Below are 14,777 nucleotides of genomic sequence, written 5' to 3'. Positions count from 1 at the left end.
AAAGCCTGTGCGCAGCAACGAAGACCCAACGCAGCCAAAAATAAATAAATAAATCTATTATTTTTTTAAAAAAAGAAAAGACCACAGGAATTAAGTTCCTGTGAATTGGGCCCAGTTCCCACCATTGCCACTTACCAGCGCTTTAATCATACGGCTCTGAGCTTCAGTTTGGTCATCAATAAAATGGAGTTAATGAGCTTCCCTTACTCATAGGGTAAGGACTAAATTGGATTTAAATATGATTGGAAGCAAAGTATTTAGCACATACTAGACACCTTCTTTCTATATTAAATCTGCACCATGTTGTCATAATTTACGTTTTCCCCTCCTCCTACTCAGGACAGGGTAGGCATTTGGTCTTTGCACTCCCAGTACCTACCTCTGTGCTTGGCTTATAACATATAAGTAGGTGGTCCACAAATGTCTGAGTTAATTTTGACTCTCCCCACCTAAGAACTGGTATCTCCTGACTCTTGTCCAGGCTGTGCCCCTTTGATCAATTTACCACTCTTTGCCCAGAGAGACAGAGACAAGATGGCCACTGGCTGTACAGGGAAAGCCTGGAGGGACAGTATGGCTCAAGACAAAATCTGATTTATGTCTTTGCTATAGTTCCTAGGTTTGTAAACAATTAATATAAATTGATCCCAGCATAACTTTCTATTTCTAATAAAGGGATGTAGGAAAAAGATAGATCACATGATTCTTTTGTGGTTCCTGGTGCTTAGGCTTTTCCTAAGATTGCTTCCTTCCTTTGTGTTCCTTTACAATATAAAATATATATGAAAATACTCTGAAAATTAGAAGTGCTGTATTATATACATGTGTATATGTATAAGCTGGTATGAGTATGATTTTTAGATAAATGATTGGTTCAAAAAGATTAGCTCATTGTAAAGCAGTTAAAAAATAAATATATTACATTTTCAAAAGACTTAATAAAATAAAAATTTAAATACAGAGATAGAAAAAAGATTAGCTGTTGAGTAAACATTCATTCAGAAGTATTTTTTGAATGTCTGCCATGTGCTAGGCACTGTTTTGGGTATTGGAAATATAGCAATAAATAAAGCAGATAATCCCTGTCTTTGTAGAATTTACATTCTCATGGGAGAGACACTCCTTTAATAAGAACATAATAAAATATGTAGGTAGTGGGGCAAATGGTAACTAAAGCTGCAGAAAAAAAAAAAAAGCAGGCAAGGGATAGGGAGGGTCAGGGGAGTAGAATATTTAGACAGGTTGGAATTATATCTCTCTTTCCTCTCCTACCCCCACTGGTGATCAAGATTCGTAACATAGTAACTTTGCCCTGCAATTAGGTCAGTTAGGCAAACAAAAGAAAACTGATAGGTGGTTCATCAAGGTGTCTAATAATAATGTATTTCAGATTTCTATCAGCCATGTTAACAAAAAATTACTTTAAAATAATAAAATACAGACATCATCCTTATCTGATATCCCAATTTAACAGTCTTTTTTTAACAATAAATCTTAATAAATATATAAATATTTAAAAACCCAAAAGACTAAATTCAACAATTTGTATAATTACTGATATCAGTTCATGAATATATTATTGTTCCTGTATTACCTAAAAATATCAGTTGCTTTTGAAGCTGAAAGCTATTATTAAAACTGATTTGAAAATGACTATTCCCTTCTAAATATTAATGTGAAAAATAATTATTAAGAGGGCTATGGCCTGAAGCATTAGGTCAGTTTGATTCTGATTTTCATACACAAAGGATGAATGCACGAATTCTGGTAGTTCCGATCCCCCTATCCAGAGCAGTTGGGAAGTTGTTTACTCTCTGAGGGCCCACTGCTGACGTCTGCTCACTGAGTAATGTCATCAGATTTCCTGGTGGTGGTTATTTGGGGCGGGGGCAGTGGTAAGTAGTTGTCCGGCTCTGCTGGGACACCGCTTGACAGAGGTCCTGAGAGCCGGATATACCCCGTAGACAGGATGTAAGGTTAAAATGCAATCTAGTTAAGTAAATAAAGTATTCAATGGTAAAATAGAATTGCTGAAACATTAATGTTTTAAAATGATACTGCTAAAATTATACTGAGGTAGAATCCACGCTCTTTAAAAAAATTAATCTATAGCTTCTTTTATTTCTTAGAATTAATGCGGTGGTGAGTTATTTTTACAAGTTGAGATCATAAAGTTACGCTGTCCTTTGTTTGTAAAAGTTATTTCACCCACTTTGGGTGTAGACCATGTACTCAGAATTGTTTTCCTAGGAAGAATGAGACTTTTGCCCTTAGCTGTCCATTCTTTTTATTTATTTATTTATTTATTTATTTAACATCTTCATCGGAGTATAATTGCTTTACATTGTTGTGTTAGTTGCTGCTGTATAACAAGGTGAATCAGCTATACGAATACACATATCCCCATATCCCCTCCCTCTTGCGTCTCCCTCCCACCCTCCCTATCCCACCCCTCTAGGTGGTCACAAAGCATGAGCTGATCTCCCTGTGCTATGCGGCTGCTTCCCACTAGCTATCTGTTTTACATTTGGTAGGGTACATATGTCAGTGCCACTCTCTCACTTCGTCCCAGCTTACCCTTCCCCCTCCCTGTTTCCTCAAGTCCATTCTCTACGTCTATGACTTTATTCCTGTCCTGCCCCTAGGTTCTTCAGAACCACTTTTTCTTTTTTAGATTGCATATATATGTGTTAGCATATAGCTGTCCATTCTTTTATCTTGTCCCTCAGCTTGTAACCAACACTATATAGTATGTGTTTTTTAAAATCAAGCTAGTCGTTAACATTTTAAAGTTTCTTTTATTAATTATTGTAGCCTTTAGCTTATTTTTCTCCTCCTGGTTTCTTAAGTTTGTACTGTTGACTTTCTCAAATTTAGTGATTTGAAAGCTTAGTATATTAATTCTTGTTTCATGACAGAGATCTAAGACTGAATTTTGCTTCTGAGTAAAATTTACTAGTATCTTGTAGGTTTTATTACATGATATTCTCATTTTTATTATTTTCCAAGCAATCTGTAGGCATAGTTTGCATTTCCCTCTCTGATCCATCAGTTACATGAGTTTAAAAATTTCCAAGGAGGGGGTATTTCTTAACTTATGTTTTTAATTTTGGTTTGATTGCCTTATGGTTGGAAGTAAAAACTGTACAAGGAATATGTTTTAAAGTTTTCTTTGTGACCTAGTATATGTTTTTACGATATTCATAAATATTTTCTTTGTCTCCTTTCAGACTTTATCTTTTGTCTCCTTGATCCTTCATAGCAAATTTCATAAGTATCTTCTGTGAGAGGCTGCGGCCGCCGTTTCACACAGAGGACCCAAATGCTGTCCAACAACCGCTTCATCCTGGGCAGTGGCACAGCCCTCCTGTTGATGGGTTTTCTGGGTTTTTTTAATGCAACTCCACCCTGCCTCAACACTGTAGAAAATCAGCAAAATGATTTCCCTTCTTTTTCTTTTTCCTGAGTAGTTCCACTGTCTTCTCCAAGCAGTAAGCCTGTATCATTTCTTCTTCTTTCATTCATTCATTTCTTTAAACTTTGTTCATAAAAACCAACAAAAAAGTCATTGTTCAGATTGGTCTCTCTCGGTGCCTCTTGCCTTCCTTCTCACTGCACTGTGGGAGTATGATTATGTAGAGCACATCTCTCTCTTTTAAGACTCTCTTTGACCTCCTGGATCATATTCCGTCAGAAATTCTGGCTTTGGCATCCAGCTGTGCCTCTCGATGAGGCCGGCCTCTGACTGACTGCCCAGCTCTGGAGGATAGACGGTGCTGTGGGATGTCTGTGCTCACCCTTCCACCCTACTGCAAAGCCCTTCTCCTCAGTCTCAGGTCTAGAGTAGTAGCGACCCTCATTCTTACACCTTCTGAGAGATGAAGTTACTACAAAGCAAATCAGAAACTGAGCCGGTGTCCCATAATTAATAGACATCAGCTTCTTGCAGTTAAAAATATACATGGACTTCCTCCATCACTAAGCAGGTTTTGTTGCATGTGTTTACTGTAGGAGAGATCACTGCTTGAGGGAAGAGATGGGAGGTGGCAGGCAGTTAAGAAGTATCTTGTGGGAAGATTTATAGATCTAGTTCTGCTGCTGCTGTGTTTTAGGTATGAAATCACACCGTCACACCCAGAGGCCTGGAATAGGGTAGGGATCCCCTCAACACATATATACAGTGTTTCTGGAAAAATTGCAAAATATGTCTCTTCCTCCAGGTAGCAACCCAAGGCCAGGGTTCATGGCTTGGGGCTGGATTTTAGCTCTCCATTCTCCCTCCCTTGTGCTCCTTTGTGCAGTGCACAGACTTCCCAAACCTTCCAGTGGCCCTGGGTTTGCAGCACAGTTTATAGAACTAAACAGACTGGTCAGTGGAATCCCAGCTGCCACTTGCTGCTGTGTAGCCTTAAAGTACTTGGAACCTCAGCTTTCCAATGTAAACTCTCAGCATGTTGCAAAGGTTCAGTGAGATAACGTATGTTCAGCCCTTAGCACAGTGCCCAGTTTATGCTGAGCCCTCCATTGGCGCTATGATTCTATTACTTGTTGGGGTTTGGTTATGACACTGTATATTTATCTTTGTGTGTTAGTGTTAAGTTCTCAAATAGATAAGCTTCTCTTTTTTTGGCCGCGCCGTGAGGCTTGTAGGATCTTATTTCCCCTAACAGGGATCAAACCCGGGCCCCCCAGCAGTGAGAGTACAGAGTCCTGACCACTGGACCACCAGGGAATTTCCCAATGAGCATTTATTGATAAGCACTGTACTTGTCTGTAAAATGAAAGTGTTAACCGTTTCTCAACAAGGAGTCTTTGAGGTCCCATGGTTCTGATAGCTGGATTTCATTTTTTTGGTGCCATTTTAGATGTAAGATTTCATTGTCCATCAGGGGAAAGATGGCAGTAGACATGGAAGGAACCAATGTTCGTTCGGTGTCTAATCTTTGGGGGTTCTTTATATTGTAATCTCACGTGATCTCTGTAACACATGAGGAATTGAGGCCTAAGGTTGGGTAATTCACTTAGAGTCACACACAGCTAGGAAAAGAAAAGCTGGGATCAGACTCATTTTATGTGTCCTTCCCTGCTCTCCACCTTTCCTGGGGTTTATAAGGAGATAACTGAGATCCCTCTGTCTAATAAGTATTTACGTAATTTTTCTCTAGAGTAGAAATTTCATTTTCATCTGAGGCACTGATGAGAGAGAGAAAAATTTAAGCAAGCTTATCTTTTTTTTTTTCTTTTCATTTTTAAGCAGATCTTTTTCTTGCAGGTAGCAGTAGCTGATATACAATTTGGCCCCATGAGATTTCATCCAGATCAGCTCCAGGTAATAATATACCATGCTGTAATTTTCACCTTGATTTTCTTTAAAGACGGGGAGGGAGAGGGTCTAAAGTTATACATTGAAAATAATCTTCTGTTTTAGATAAAATATTGGATCAATGTTGAATTCCCTGAACTTGATAGCAGTACTACAGTTATATCAGGGAATGTACTTTTCTTAGAAATACACGTTGAGGTATTTAGAGATGAAATGTCTGCAACCTACTTTAAAAGGTTCAGCAATAAAATAATATGTGTAATTGTGTGTGTGTGTGTATGTATGTGGAGAGAGAGAAAGCAAAGGTGGCAAAATGTTAACAATTGATGAAACTAGAAGAAGGGTGTTCTAGCATTTATTGTCATTCATGACTTTTTGTAGGTTTGAAATTTTCCAATATAGAGAGTAAAATCATGGTCTACTCTATGTTACTGAATCAGCTGTAGCAGAGAGAAAATATCTATAAATTTTCTAATCCAAAATATTAAACAAAATAACAATTGAAATTTAGCTCCAACGTTACTTGATGCTTCCTGTACACAAACGCATGCTCACTGTTACATTTTTTAAAATGTGAAAAGGACTGGCAGAAATGTGCTCTCAGGACCTCCCTGGCGGTCCAGTGGTTAAGACTCCACGCTCCCAATGCAGGGGGCCTGGGTTTGATCCCTGGTCAGGGAACTAAGATCCCACATGCTGCGCAGCACAGAAGAAATGTGCTCTCTTAACTCTTTGCACTTGTGGTATTTGTGCACCTGGGTAAGCTTAGAGGGACTGAGTCTTGGGGAATGGGGTTTCTGTCAGCTTTGCAGTCTCTTTCCCTTAGGCTGTCCCGCCTTGACTGTACCACGTACCACAGTTGCCCCCCGTTAGTCAGTCTGAGTGTGAAGGGATGGAGCAGTGCGCTCCTGCCCCAGGTGTGGCTTGGGGGCCTGGCAGCGCAGGGGAAAGGCAGCAGACGCAGGCCTCGCCCAATCCAGGCCAGGTGCGAGGGCAGCCAGCTGTCTCTTGCACCTGGTGCTATTCCTGTGTCACTAAATAGGCAGTTTTTGAATTGTAACGTTTTGGTCTACTTTAAGTCTCCTCTCTTATAATCAAAGTAATTTTTTTTTTAACTTGGAGGAATTACGTAAAGTCTTGAGTCAGAATATTTAAATGTATTATTTAAAGTATTAAGTATTCTAGGAGTTTGATTGAAATATTGGTGTTTGCCATCTAAGGACTTACCTAGTTAACGTACTGCTAACTAAAACAAATATTTGTGTTTTTTAATTGATTCGGTTTTAAGATAAAATACTTAATCAAATCTTTGTTGAGTTTTTCCAGTGGGCTTATTAGCAAAAGAAATAAGCATATGATCCATGCACTGACTTCCAGACTAAGAACAGATAGAATAGCACTCATTTCAGGGAGCTGAGTGATAACGTCCCAGAGTTACATGTAGGAAAAGGATTTACTCAACAGATCGTTATGCTCACATCTGTGTACTTGCCTTGAAAACACTTGGGAGTTTTCTGTGGCTTGTTAAGAAATGACAATTCTAACGACACCTTTTTTTTTTTTTTTCTTTTAAAAGTGTTCATGCTTTTTTGATTCAGGTACTTTTAGTGTTTCCCAAAGAAGATAAGCAGTGTAATGGATTCTGTAGGGCATGTGAAAAAGCAGGGTTTAAGTGTACAGTTATCAAGGAGTCTCAGACTGCCCTTGCCTGTTTCCTGGACAAACATCATGACGTCATCATCATTGACCACAGAAATCCCCAACAGCTGGATGGGGAGGTGCTGTGCAGGTAAGCCTGAGACTCAGGCCTCAAGAGTCCTGCTGGCATTTGTGACAGTAAATGCAGCCCCAAATACATTAGGTTAAATTCAGTGTCTTTTAAGGTGCCTTCCATGCAAGTAAAATAAGCAAGACGTTAGAATATTATTATTTCTAGGAGAGATCTCTATCTCTTTTGTTTTGTTTTGCTTTGCTTAAAACAGAAAATCTGAATGTGAACCGTTAAGGGATAAGATGAAATCCTGTATGTAATTAACCACAACTGTCACCTGTATAGTACTGCAACAAGAGTTATTATAGTTTTCTAGATGTTTTTAAAGTTATAAAAAATTTGAAAATTGTCTTCTAATGTTAGGTGAATATGCCTTGTTTCTCATACTTGCAGAATATCAATATCATGAGAGAATTTGGGTAGCAGACATAAATCTAAGAAAAGTACTTTCTAAAGAAAGTCATTTGCTGCTGATGGAAGCAAGGCAAAAGTGAAATATCAATTTTATTTAAAAGAAAACTTTTATTTTGGGGAAGACAAATCATAATTTTAATATGATGTAAAATTTTATAATATATTAATTTTAAGGACATTTAAATGTTGACTTTTAGGAGATAGAAAAGATTGAAAACCAAACATAACAGGGGTTAAAAACTGAGCTGACAGGAAAATGACATCCAGAAGGTTGACCAGAAGGTTGTTTACAGGTACATGGTGATTTCCATGTACTTGAGAGTTCACCTTTCAGGTAGTCAGATGAGAGGTGGCTTTTACCCAGGTGTGATCCACCTCCAGTAAAGCTTCCCTCTGGCCTTGCTCTGTGTTGCCTGCCATGCTGCCTGTGTTCCTTTCCTATTTCTGTCTGGTTGATGGCAGTTAGCCATTGTCACTGTAGCCCAGATTTGTTTGACGTGTTATCTGATAGCACACCCATGAGGGATGTGGAGATGTGGAGAGAGCTCTGACCCTGGGTCCTATGCTCAGCTCTTCCCTTGCCCAGCTGCCTTTGGGTAACTCTCTGTCTTCTCTGAGGATGTGTTTTCTCAGCTGTAAATTTGGAACACTTGGTTTCCAAGATCCTTTCTCTCTCTAGCATTTGATGGATAGCACTCAGAGGAAGGGAAGAAAATATCTTAGTTACGTGGTGCTTTTAGTCTTGGTAGACTGCTGCTAGGCAGGAGAAATATCTAAGGAGAGCCAAAGAGCCCAAACAGAAAAGGTGAAGGGGGGTGAGGTGCCGAGGACAACTTGGCTTCCTTCACAGTCTTGTCCAGGTCCAAACCTGGCCACAGGTATGTGCTGGACAATGACATTCATACTCATAAAGATGGCTCTGCTAGACCGTCCTGTGTTATAAAAGAAAAACTAAGTTGTGGTAGTTATGGTCTACTTTTTTTTATTGTGATAAAATACACATAACATACAATTATGCTCCACTTTTTTTTTTTTTTTTTTTTTATGCTCCACTTTTTGAAGGAGGAGAAAGTACTGTTGTTACACATTTTGGAAATATTCTAAACAAATAGGGTAACTCATTCAGCAAATGTATAAATTTACAACTTATACAGTTTTAAAACAGAGAATGTGACCTGGGTTGCTTAACGTGTGGTTTTAGAGAAGCTTAGACTGTCATAAGTGCATGTCTTCTACCAAGTCCCCACCACCCTCCATCCAGCCTCTGATGGGGGTTAGGGTTTCCCAAGGGAGAGATCTGAGTTTCAGAAGTTCTCCTCCATGTTGAGTCCAGCTCTGTCCATATTTGGCCCCAGGTTTCCAACATTTGAGGACAAGAGTGGTCTTTTCTGGTTGGAGCACATCCTCACTGCTGTCAGCGGCTCCTCACAGAGTGTGGTTTCATATTCCAGCCCCATCAAGGAGGCCTCCTCTGAGTACCTTCTTCCAATCAAGATCTCTCGTAGGCGTGGTTCCCGAACCGAAAAGCTCACGGGTTTGGGTAGATGAGCGTAGAGTAAGCAGAGCCGTCACCCCCCACCCCACCCCCCGTGTTAGCCAGAGAGCAGACCTCTACAAAGGCACCCCCGGTCACGCTCCTTTCCTGATGGCTGCATCACAGCCCTGGCCAAGAATCTGAAGTCTTTCTCGCTAGCTGTGTTCTACCACATCACTTTTGTCTTGTTGGCTGAGGATTTGGAGGACAAGGGACGGGAGGAGTCCTTGTGCCATTTGTAATGAGTTTTCTAGAGGCAAGAGTGGGCCCTGATTTACTTTCCTAGTCAGTTTCATCTCAGTTCTGGCCCTTACCTGGTTTATCTCCCGTAAGATCATCCCTTTTAAGGGTGCCTGCCCACTATGGACTGTTCCTTCAAGGAATCTTTCCAGGCTGTCCCTCGTGAACCTGCTCGCCCTCTCTCTCCACTTACACTGCTCCCTAAGAGACCTTAGCCCTGGCAGAGCCCCGTCTGTCCCTTCTTCTTCCTTTTGGGATACCTGATCAACACCCCCTGTGAAGGGTTTTTCATCAGTTGCTGATTTGTCTAAATGATTAGCATTCAGCTGTATCTCTCTATTGGGGACACGTGGGACTCCTTACACTCCTTATCAGATACCTTCCTAAAGGTTAGATAGTCTGTGTCTGCGATATTTTCAAACTCAGCAGTTGAGGGAACCCTACTTGGCAGGTCTTCTTGGTTCAGGACACGGTGCTTGTTACCAGAGCTACATAGGTGAATAAGACATGGTTCTTGCCTCTGAGGAACAAATGCTTTTGTTGGCGGGGGCAAGCGAGCGATTTCAGCACAGCTCATAGATGCCCACAGAGGAGGTATGCTGTGGGTGCCTGTGTCTAGGAGGGCTTCACAAGGGGGTGTTTGAGTTGAGTCCCAAAGGATAAGCGGGAGTTCTGAAAGGAAGGACTGTGGAGAAAACATTCCGGGTGGAGGAAGCAGCATGTGTAGGACCGGGCAGGGTGTCCAGGGCTCCTCTGCCTGGCGTCAGGTGGCTGCTGCATCCAGCAGGTACGGGCCCTGGCTCAGGGTGAGGCTGGAGCAGCAGACGAGCCTGATCTGGAGGGCCTTGTGTGCTGAGCCAAAGGCTTTGGAGTCTGCCCTGTAGGCAGTTGAGACCCTGGCGTAGTCTACGTATTCTACGCAGGGGAGTGTCCGGAGTGCACTGCCAGAGCACTGTGGCTGCCGCCTGGAGAGTGGAGAAGGAGCTGGAAGGAGCGGAGGCCCGTCAGCCAGCTGTGAGGCTGAGGTCAGGGCCTCCTCCCAACTTCCTGTAGAGACAAAAACTGACCACAGCAATGAACGAACCAAAGATAAGATGACAGATATGTCAGAAGTTGGGAGACAGAAAAGGACGGGGATTCTCACTGTATCTCTTGTGCTATGGGGACCAATAAAGAAGCCTGTTCCTGGAATGTCCTCTGCATAGTTCAGCCTCTGAAGCTGAAATTCCAAAGGCCCTGCAGGAAGGAAGTGGGAAGAGGCTTTGCTTTACTCCCACTGTGTCCTGCTGAGCCTGGGATGCTGGAGTTGCACTGACCAGAGCTGAGCACCATCATTTCTGTGATTTACTTTCTACATCCACTAGGAAACCCAAGACAGGGAGCAGAGGGAGATGGACAAAGACGTGGTTTTTCCTACCATGTTGTAAGAAGGGGCAGAGGCATAAGGAGCCTGGGAACATTCCTTCACATATTACAGTTTCAAAACAGCAAACTGCATCAGTTCTCAGGTTTAGCCGGAGAATGGCAGAGAGCAGGCCAGGAGTCCCTTCTGTGCAGCAGAGCCATGCTTGCCTGCTGGCAGCGCTCTCTGAGCACGAACTTGCACCTGTTGACCTGATCTGCAGGTCCAGACCTCAGAGGAGGACGGCTGCTAACCCCAAGGGTCCAGCAAAGGGGTGCACGGGAGACTCCTCTGACCATCTCTGCTGCAGACACTCTGCCTGGGTTGATGTTGCTCCTGTTCAAGGATAAAGAAGGGGACCTGTAAAAAGCTGCCAAATTATGGAGGGGGAAAGACAGCCTGAAGACAAAGAAAATTGTTTTCCATAAGAAACTGAAGAACCTTTTAGAAGACATATGCTTAGTGTACTCAGAAAAAATGAAGAGCTAGTCCTCTGTGCAGCAGGAGCAGGGCTCTGTAATGAAAGGGAAGATTTTTATAAAGGGAGATGGAGGAAGTAAAGCACTGCGTAGAAACCCAACATACGTTAACAGAATTAAGTCTGTGTTGACGTGAAAGGATGCTCAACATCACTAATCATTAGAGAAATGCAAATGAAAACTACAATGAGGTATCACCTCACACCAGTCAGAATGGCCATCATCAAAAAATCTACAAACAATAAATGCTGGAGAGGGTGTGGAGAAAAGGGAACCCTCTTGCACTGTTGGTGGGAATGTAGATTGATACAGCCACTATGGAAAACAGTATGGAGGTTCCTTAAAAAACTAGAAATAGAACTACTGTACGACCCAGCCGTCCCACTACTGGGCATATACCCTGAGAAAACCATAATTCAAAAAGAGTCATGTACCACAGTGTTCATTGCAGCACTATTTACAATTGCCAGGACATGGAAGCAACCTAAGTGTCCATCGACAGATGAATGGATAAAGAAGATGTGGCACGTATATACAATGGAATATTACTCAGCCATAAAAAGAAATGAAATTGAATTATTTGTAGTGAGGTGGATGGACCTAGAGTCTGTCATACAGAGTGAAGTAAGTCAGAAAGAGAAAAATACCGTATGCTAACACATACTTATGGAATCTAAAAAAAAAAAAACAAAATTGGTTCTGATGAACCTAGGGGCAGGACAGGAATAAAGACGCAGATGTAGAGAATGGACTTGACACGGGGAGGGGGAAGGGTAAGCTGGGACGAAGTGAGAGAGTGGCATGGACATATATACACTACCAAATGTAAAATAGATAGCTAGTGGGAAGCAGCCACATAGCACAGGGAGATCAGCTCGGTGGTTTGTGACCACCTAGAAGGGTGGAATAGGGAGGGTGGGAGGGAGACGCAAGATGGAGGAGATATGGGGATATATGTATATGTATAGCTGATTCACTTTTTTATAAAGCAGAAACACAACATTGTAAAGCAATTATACTCCAATAAAGATGTTTAAAAAGAAAACAAAGTCTGTTGAATGCAGAAGCAAGATCGAACTCAGAGTGCTGGGTGCTTTCATAACAATCTCTGGATTTACCTTGGTCTGAACATCCTTTTTACCATCGTAAATTCCATTCTTTTCAATGTGAAACTCATTCCACGTGGCAGAGGGAACAGTGGCATAGTACAAGTAATGGAGTTGTGGTTTTGTAAAATTTAGGTCATTGAAGGGCTTTGCTATGTTCATACAGTAAGCCTCCAGCATGTGTCCTTTTTTCCAGTTTTGTATCAAGACCATCATCAGAATTACTTGTAGTTTCCTAGTGTATCTAGAGACTGGTAGTTGCCCCCCAATATCCATTACTACTCTTTTCTTAATAGCAGAACATCTAGTGTTTAGGTGGGAATACAACCACCTAGAAAATATACTGCATTCCCTAGCTTTTCTTGCAGCTGGCCAATGGAAGTGTCATGTGCATCTTCTGAAAAGTGTCCTTGAAGGGAATATGCATGCCCTTCTTCCTGCTGTCTGGAATGTGGATGTTATGGCTAGAGCTCAGCATCTGTCTTGGACCATGAGGAAGAAACCATGTACAGACAATAATAGAGAAACATAAGACAGGAAGAGCCCGGTTCCTGATGCTGCGGAGTGCCATTGCAGCTTGGACTGCTCACCTCTGCACATCTTGCATGTGGGAGACAAGTCTTGTTTAAGCCACTTTCTCTGGAGTTTTCTATTGTGCATAACCAAATCAAATGCAAATGTTTCACCAGGTAGCATGGTTCTGAGAGCTTCCCAGTATGTTTGTGCAGCCTTTCAGAATCTCATGCTGTAGACTCACACCCCATCTTTTTTTAAGATTTTTTTTTTTATGTGGACCATTTTTTTTTAAGTCTTTATTGAATTTGTTACAATATTGCTTCTGTTTTATGTTTTGATTTTTTTGCCCAGGAGGCATGTGGGATCTTAGCTCCCTGGCCAGGGATCGAACCCACACCCCCTGCATTGGAAGGCAAAGTCTTAGCCACTGGACCACCAGGGAAGTCCCTCACGTCCCATCTTTTTTTCTGACTTCTTGGAATCTTCCTTCCGAATGCCCGGGTGTATATTTTGATGGCGCCATGTCATTTCTTTCTTAGTTTTCATGAATTCTAAAGTAAAGGATGTTATTTTGCAACCCGGGTTCCTGACGTTCCTATTTCCTAGCCAGTTCTTCCTTCTTATGGACCAGAGAAGGTTAAGAATACACCTCTGCCTTTTCATACCGTGTTAGACCTCCTTTGCAGGGACCGGCTTGTCTCCAGGAAGCATGGTCTTTCCTTCTACTTTGTCCTTAGCCCAGTGCCCCTCATCTCTGTATCCAAATCTACTTACTGGGATCATCTACGTGGTTGCGTACTTGCTATTATACCACTCAGATCTCTGTTTTTCTTGTAAAAAGATGAGAGCTGGTTTGAAATGGCTGGCTGCATACTTAAATTGCCTTTTCTCCTTCTAAATCTTTGTGATATGATAGAAGTATAAATGTAAGAACAACTACAGTGTCCTAAGAAGTCATGGAAATACCATTTGTGAGTCCATGTCTTTCATTCCCTGTTTAAGATTAGTGCTAGGGTGAGTATTAGCCAACAGGTTTGAGAAGTGACCTGGCCTTGTCTGTTGTGTGAGGGTCTGCCATGCCAGTCACCCTCCCGAGCTGAAACAGCCCTTCCCATGGCTCCTTCTCCAGGAAGGTGAGCTTGGCTATTCTCTAGGCAGGGAGACCATGTTTGGACCAGGGCCTGGCACCTGGTCAGCAAGCCCTTCAGCGACCTGTCGAGAGGGCTCTTCCGGTAGAGCCATGTAGCCAGTGCCCTTTAGGTTGGCTCCCACTGGAGACGGTAGGCAAATAGAAGCTGGAGGAGTACAGTGGACCCTGGGAGAAGCAGAAGTGTTGACACAGAGAGAGAGAGTGTTACGAGCTACGTGGTCCATGAGAGAGACTGGCTGGTCCCTAGGGCTGCTTTTCCATCCCTGAGCAACTTCCCAACCCAAGAGCTAGTCTGCATCTATCGTTGGACTTCAGCCTTTCTCAACCTGAGCTCCATGAGAAAATTAAGCCTCAGCGCCCTGAGGCAGGGATAGGCAAAGGGGAACACAGTCAGGCCCATTCATTTGTGTATTATCTGTGGCTGCTCTCGTGCTACAGTGGCAGAATTGAGTAGTTGTGACAGAGTCTGTATGGCCCAAAAAGCCTAAAATATTTACTATCTGGCCCTTTACAGAAAAATTTTGCCAAAACTGAGGCATCCATTGTATATGATGAATTGACTTTTCTCTTATGCATCTGGAATGGTTATGTTATGAACCATCCTTGGGAGAACTGAGAAACAGTCACTCAAATCAGTTTCTGTGTTCAGTGATTCAGAAGTGACACAAGTGATTCTTGAACCAGCAGAACTGAAGTAAGGCAGTAAGTCTGGGCTACTCCCTGTCCCATCCCGGACACATTGTCCAGGGGCCAGCGCGCTTCTGACTTGGCTGGGGCAGTCTGGATCCAGTCCTCTCCATCTCCTCCGTCTGAAGTCACCCTCCCGTGTGGGTCCTCTTCCT

At 42.3% G+C, this 14,777-nt stretch overlaps 1 protein-coding gene across 4 annotated transcripts in view; it reads left to right on the top strand.

Moving 5' to 3' along the window:
* Positions 1-14,777, top strand: part of PDE8A (phosphodiesterase 8A) — a 191,136-nt gene that overhangs the window by 109,967 nt on the left and 66,392 nt on the right. For all 4 annotated transcript variants that reach the window (XM_059912385.1, XM_059912382.1, XM_059912383.1 and 1 more), the window contains 2 exons: positions 5,273-5,329; positions 6,922-7,112. In XM_059912385.1, the coding sequence (XP_059768368.1) occupies positions 5,303-5,329; positions 6,922-7,112 (218 nt within the window). In that variant the 5' untranslated portion in view covers positions 5,273-5,302. The remainder of the gene's footprint in view (positions 1-5,272; positions 5,330-6,921; positions 7,113-14,777) is intronic.

Source organism: Balaenoptera ricei, chromosome 2, assembly GCF_028023285.1.
Source record: "Balaenoptera ricei isolate mBalRic1 chromosome 2, mBalRic1.hap2, whole genome shotgun sequence".
Lineage (NCBI taxonomy): Eukaryota > Metazoa > Chordata > Mammalia > Artiodactyla > Balaenopteridae > Balaenoptera > Balaenoptera ricei.
The sequence above is the reverse complement of the archived record's forward strand: the minus strand, read 5'-3'. Positions and strand labels throughout refer to the sequence as shown.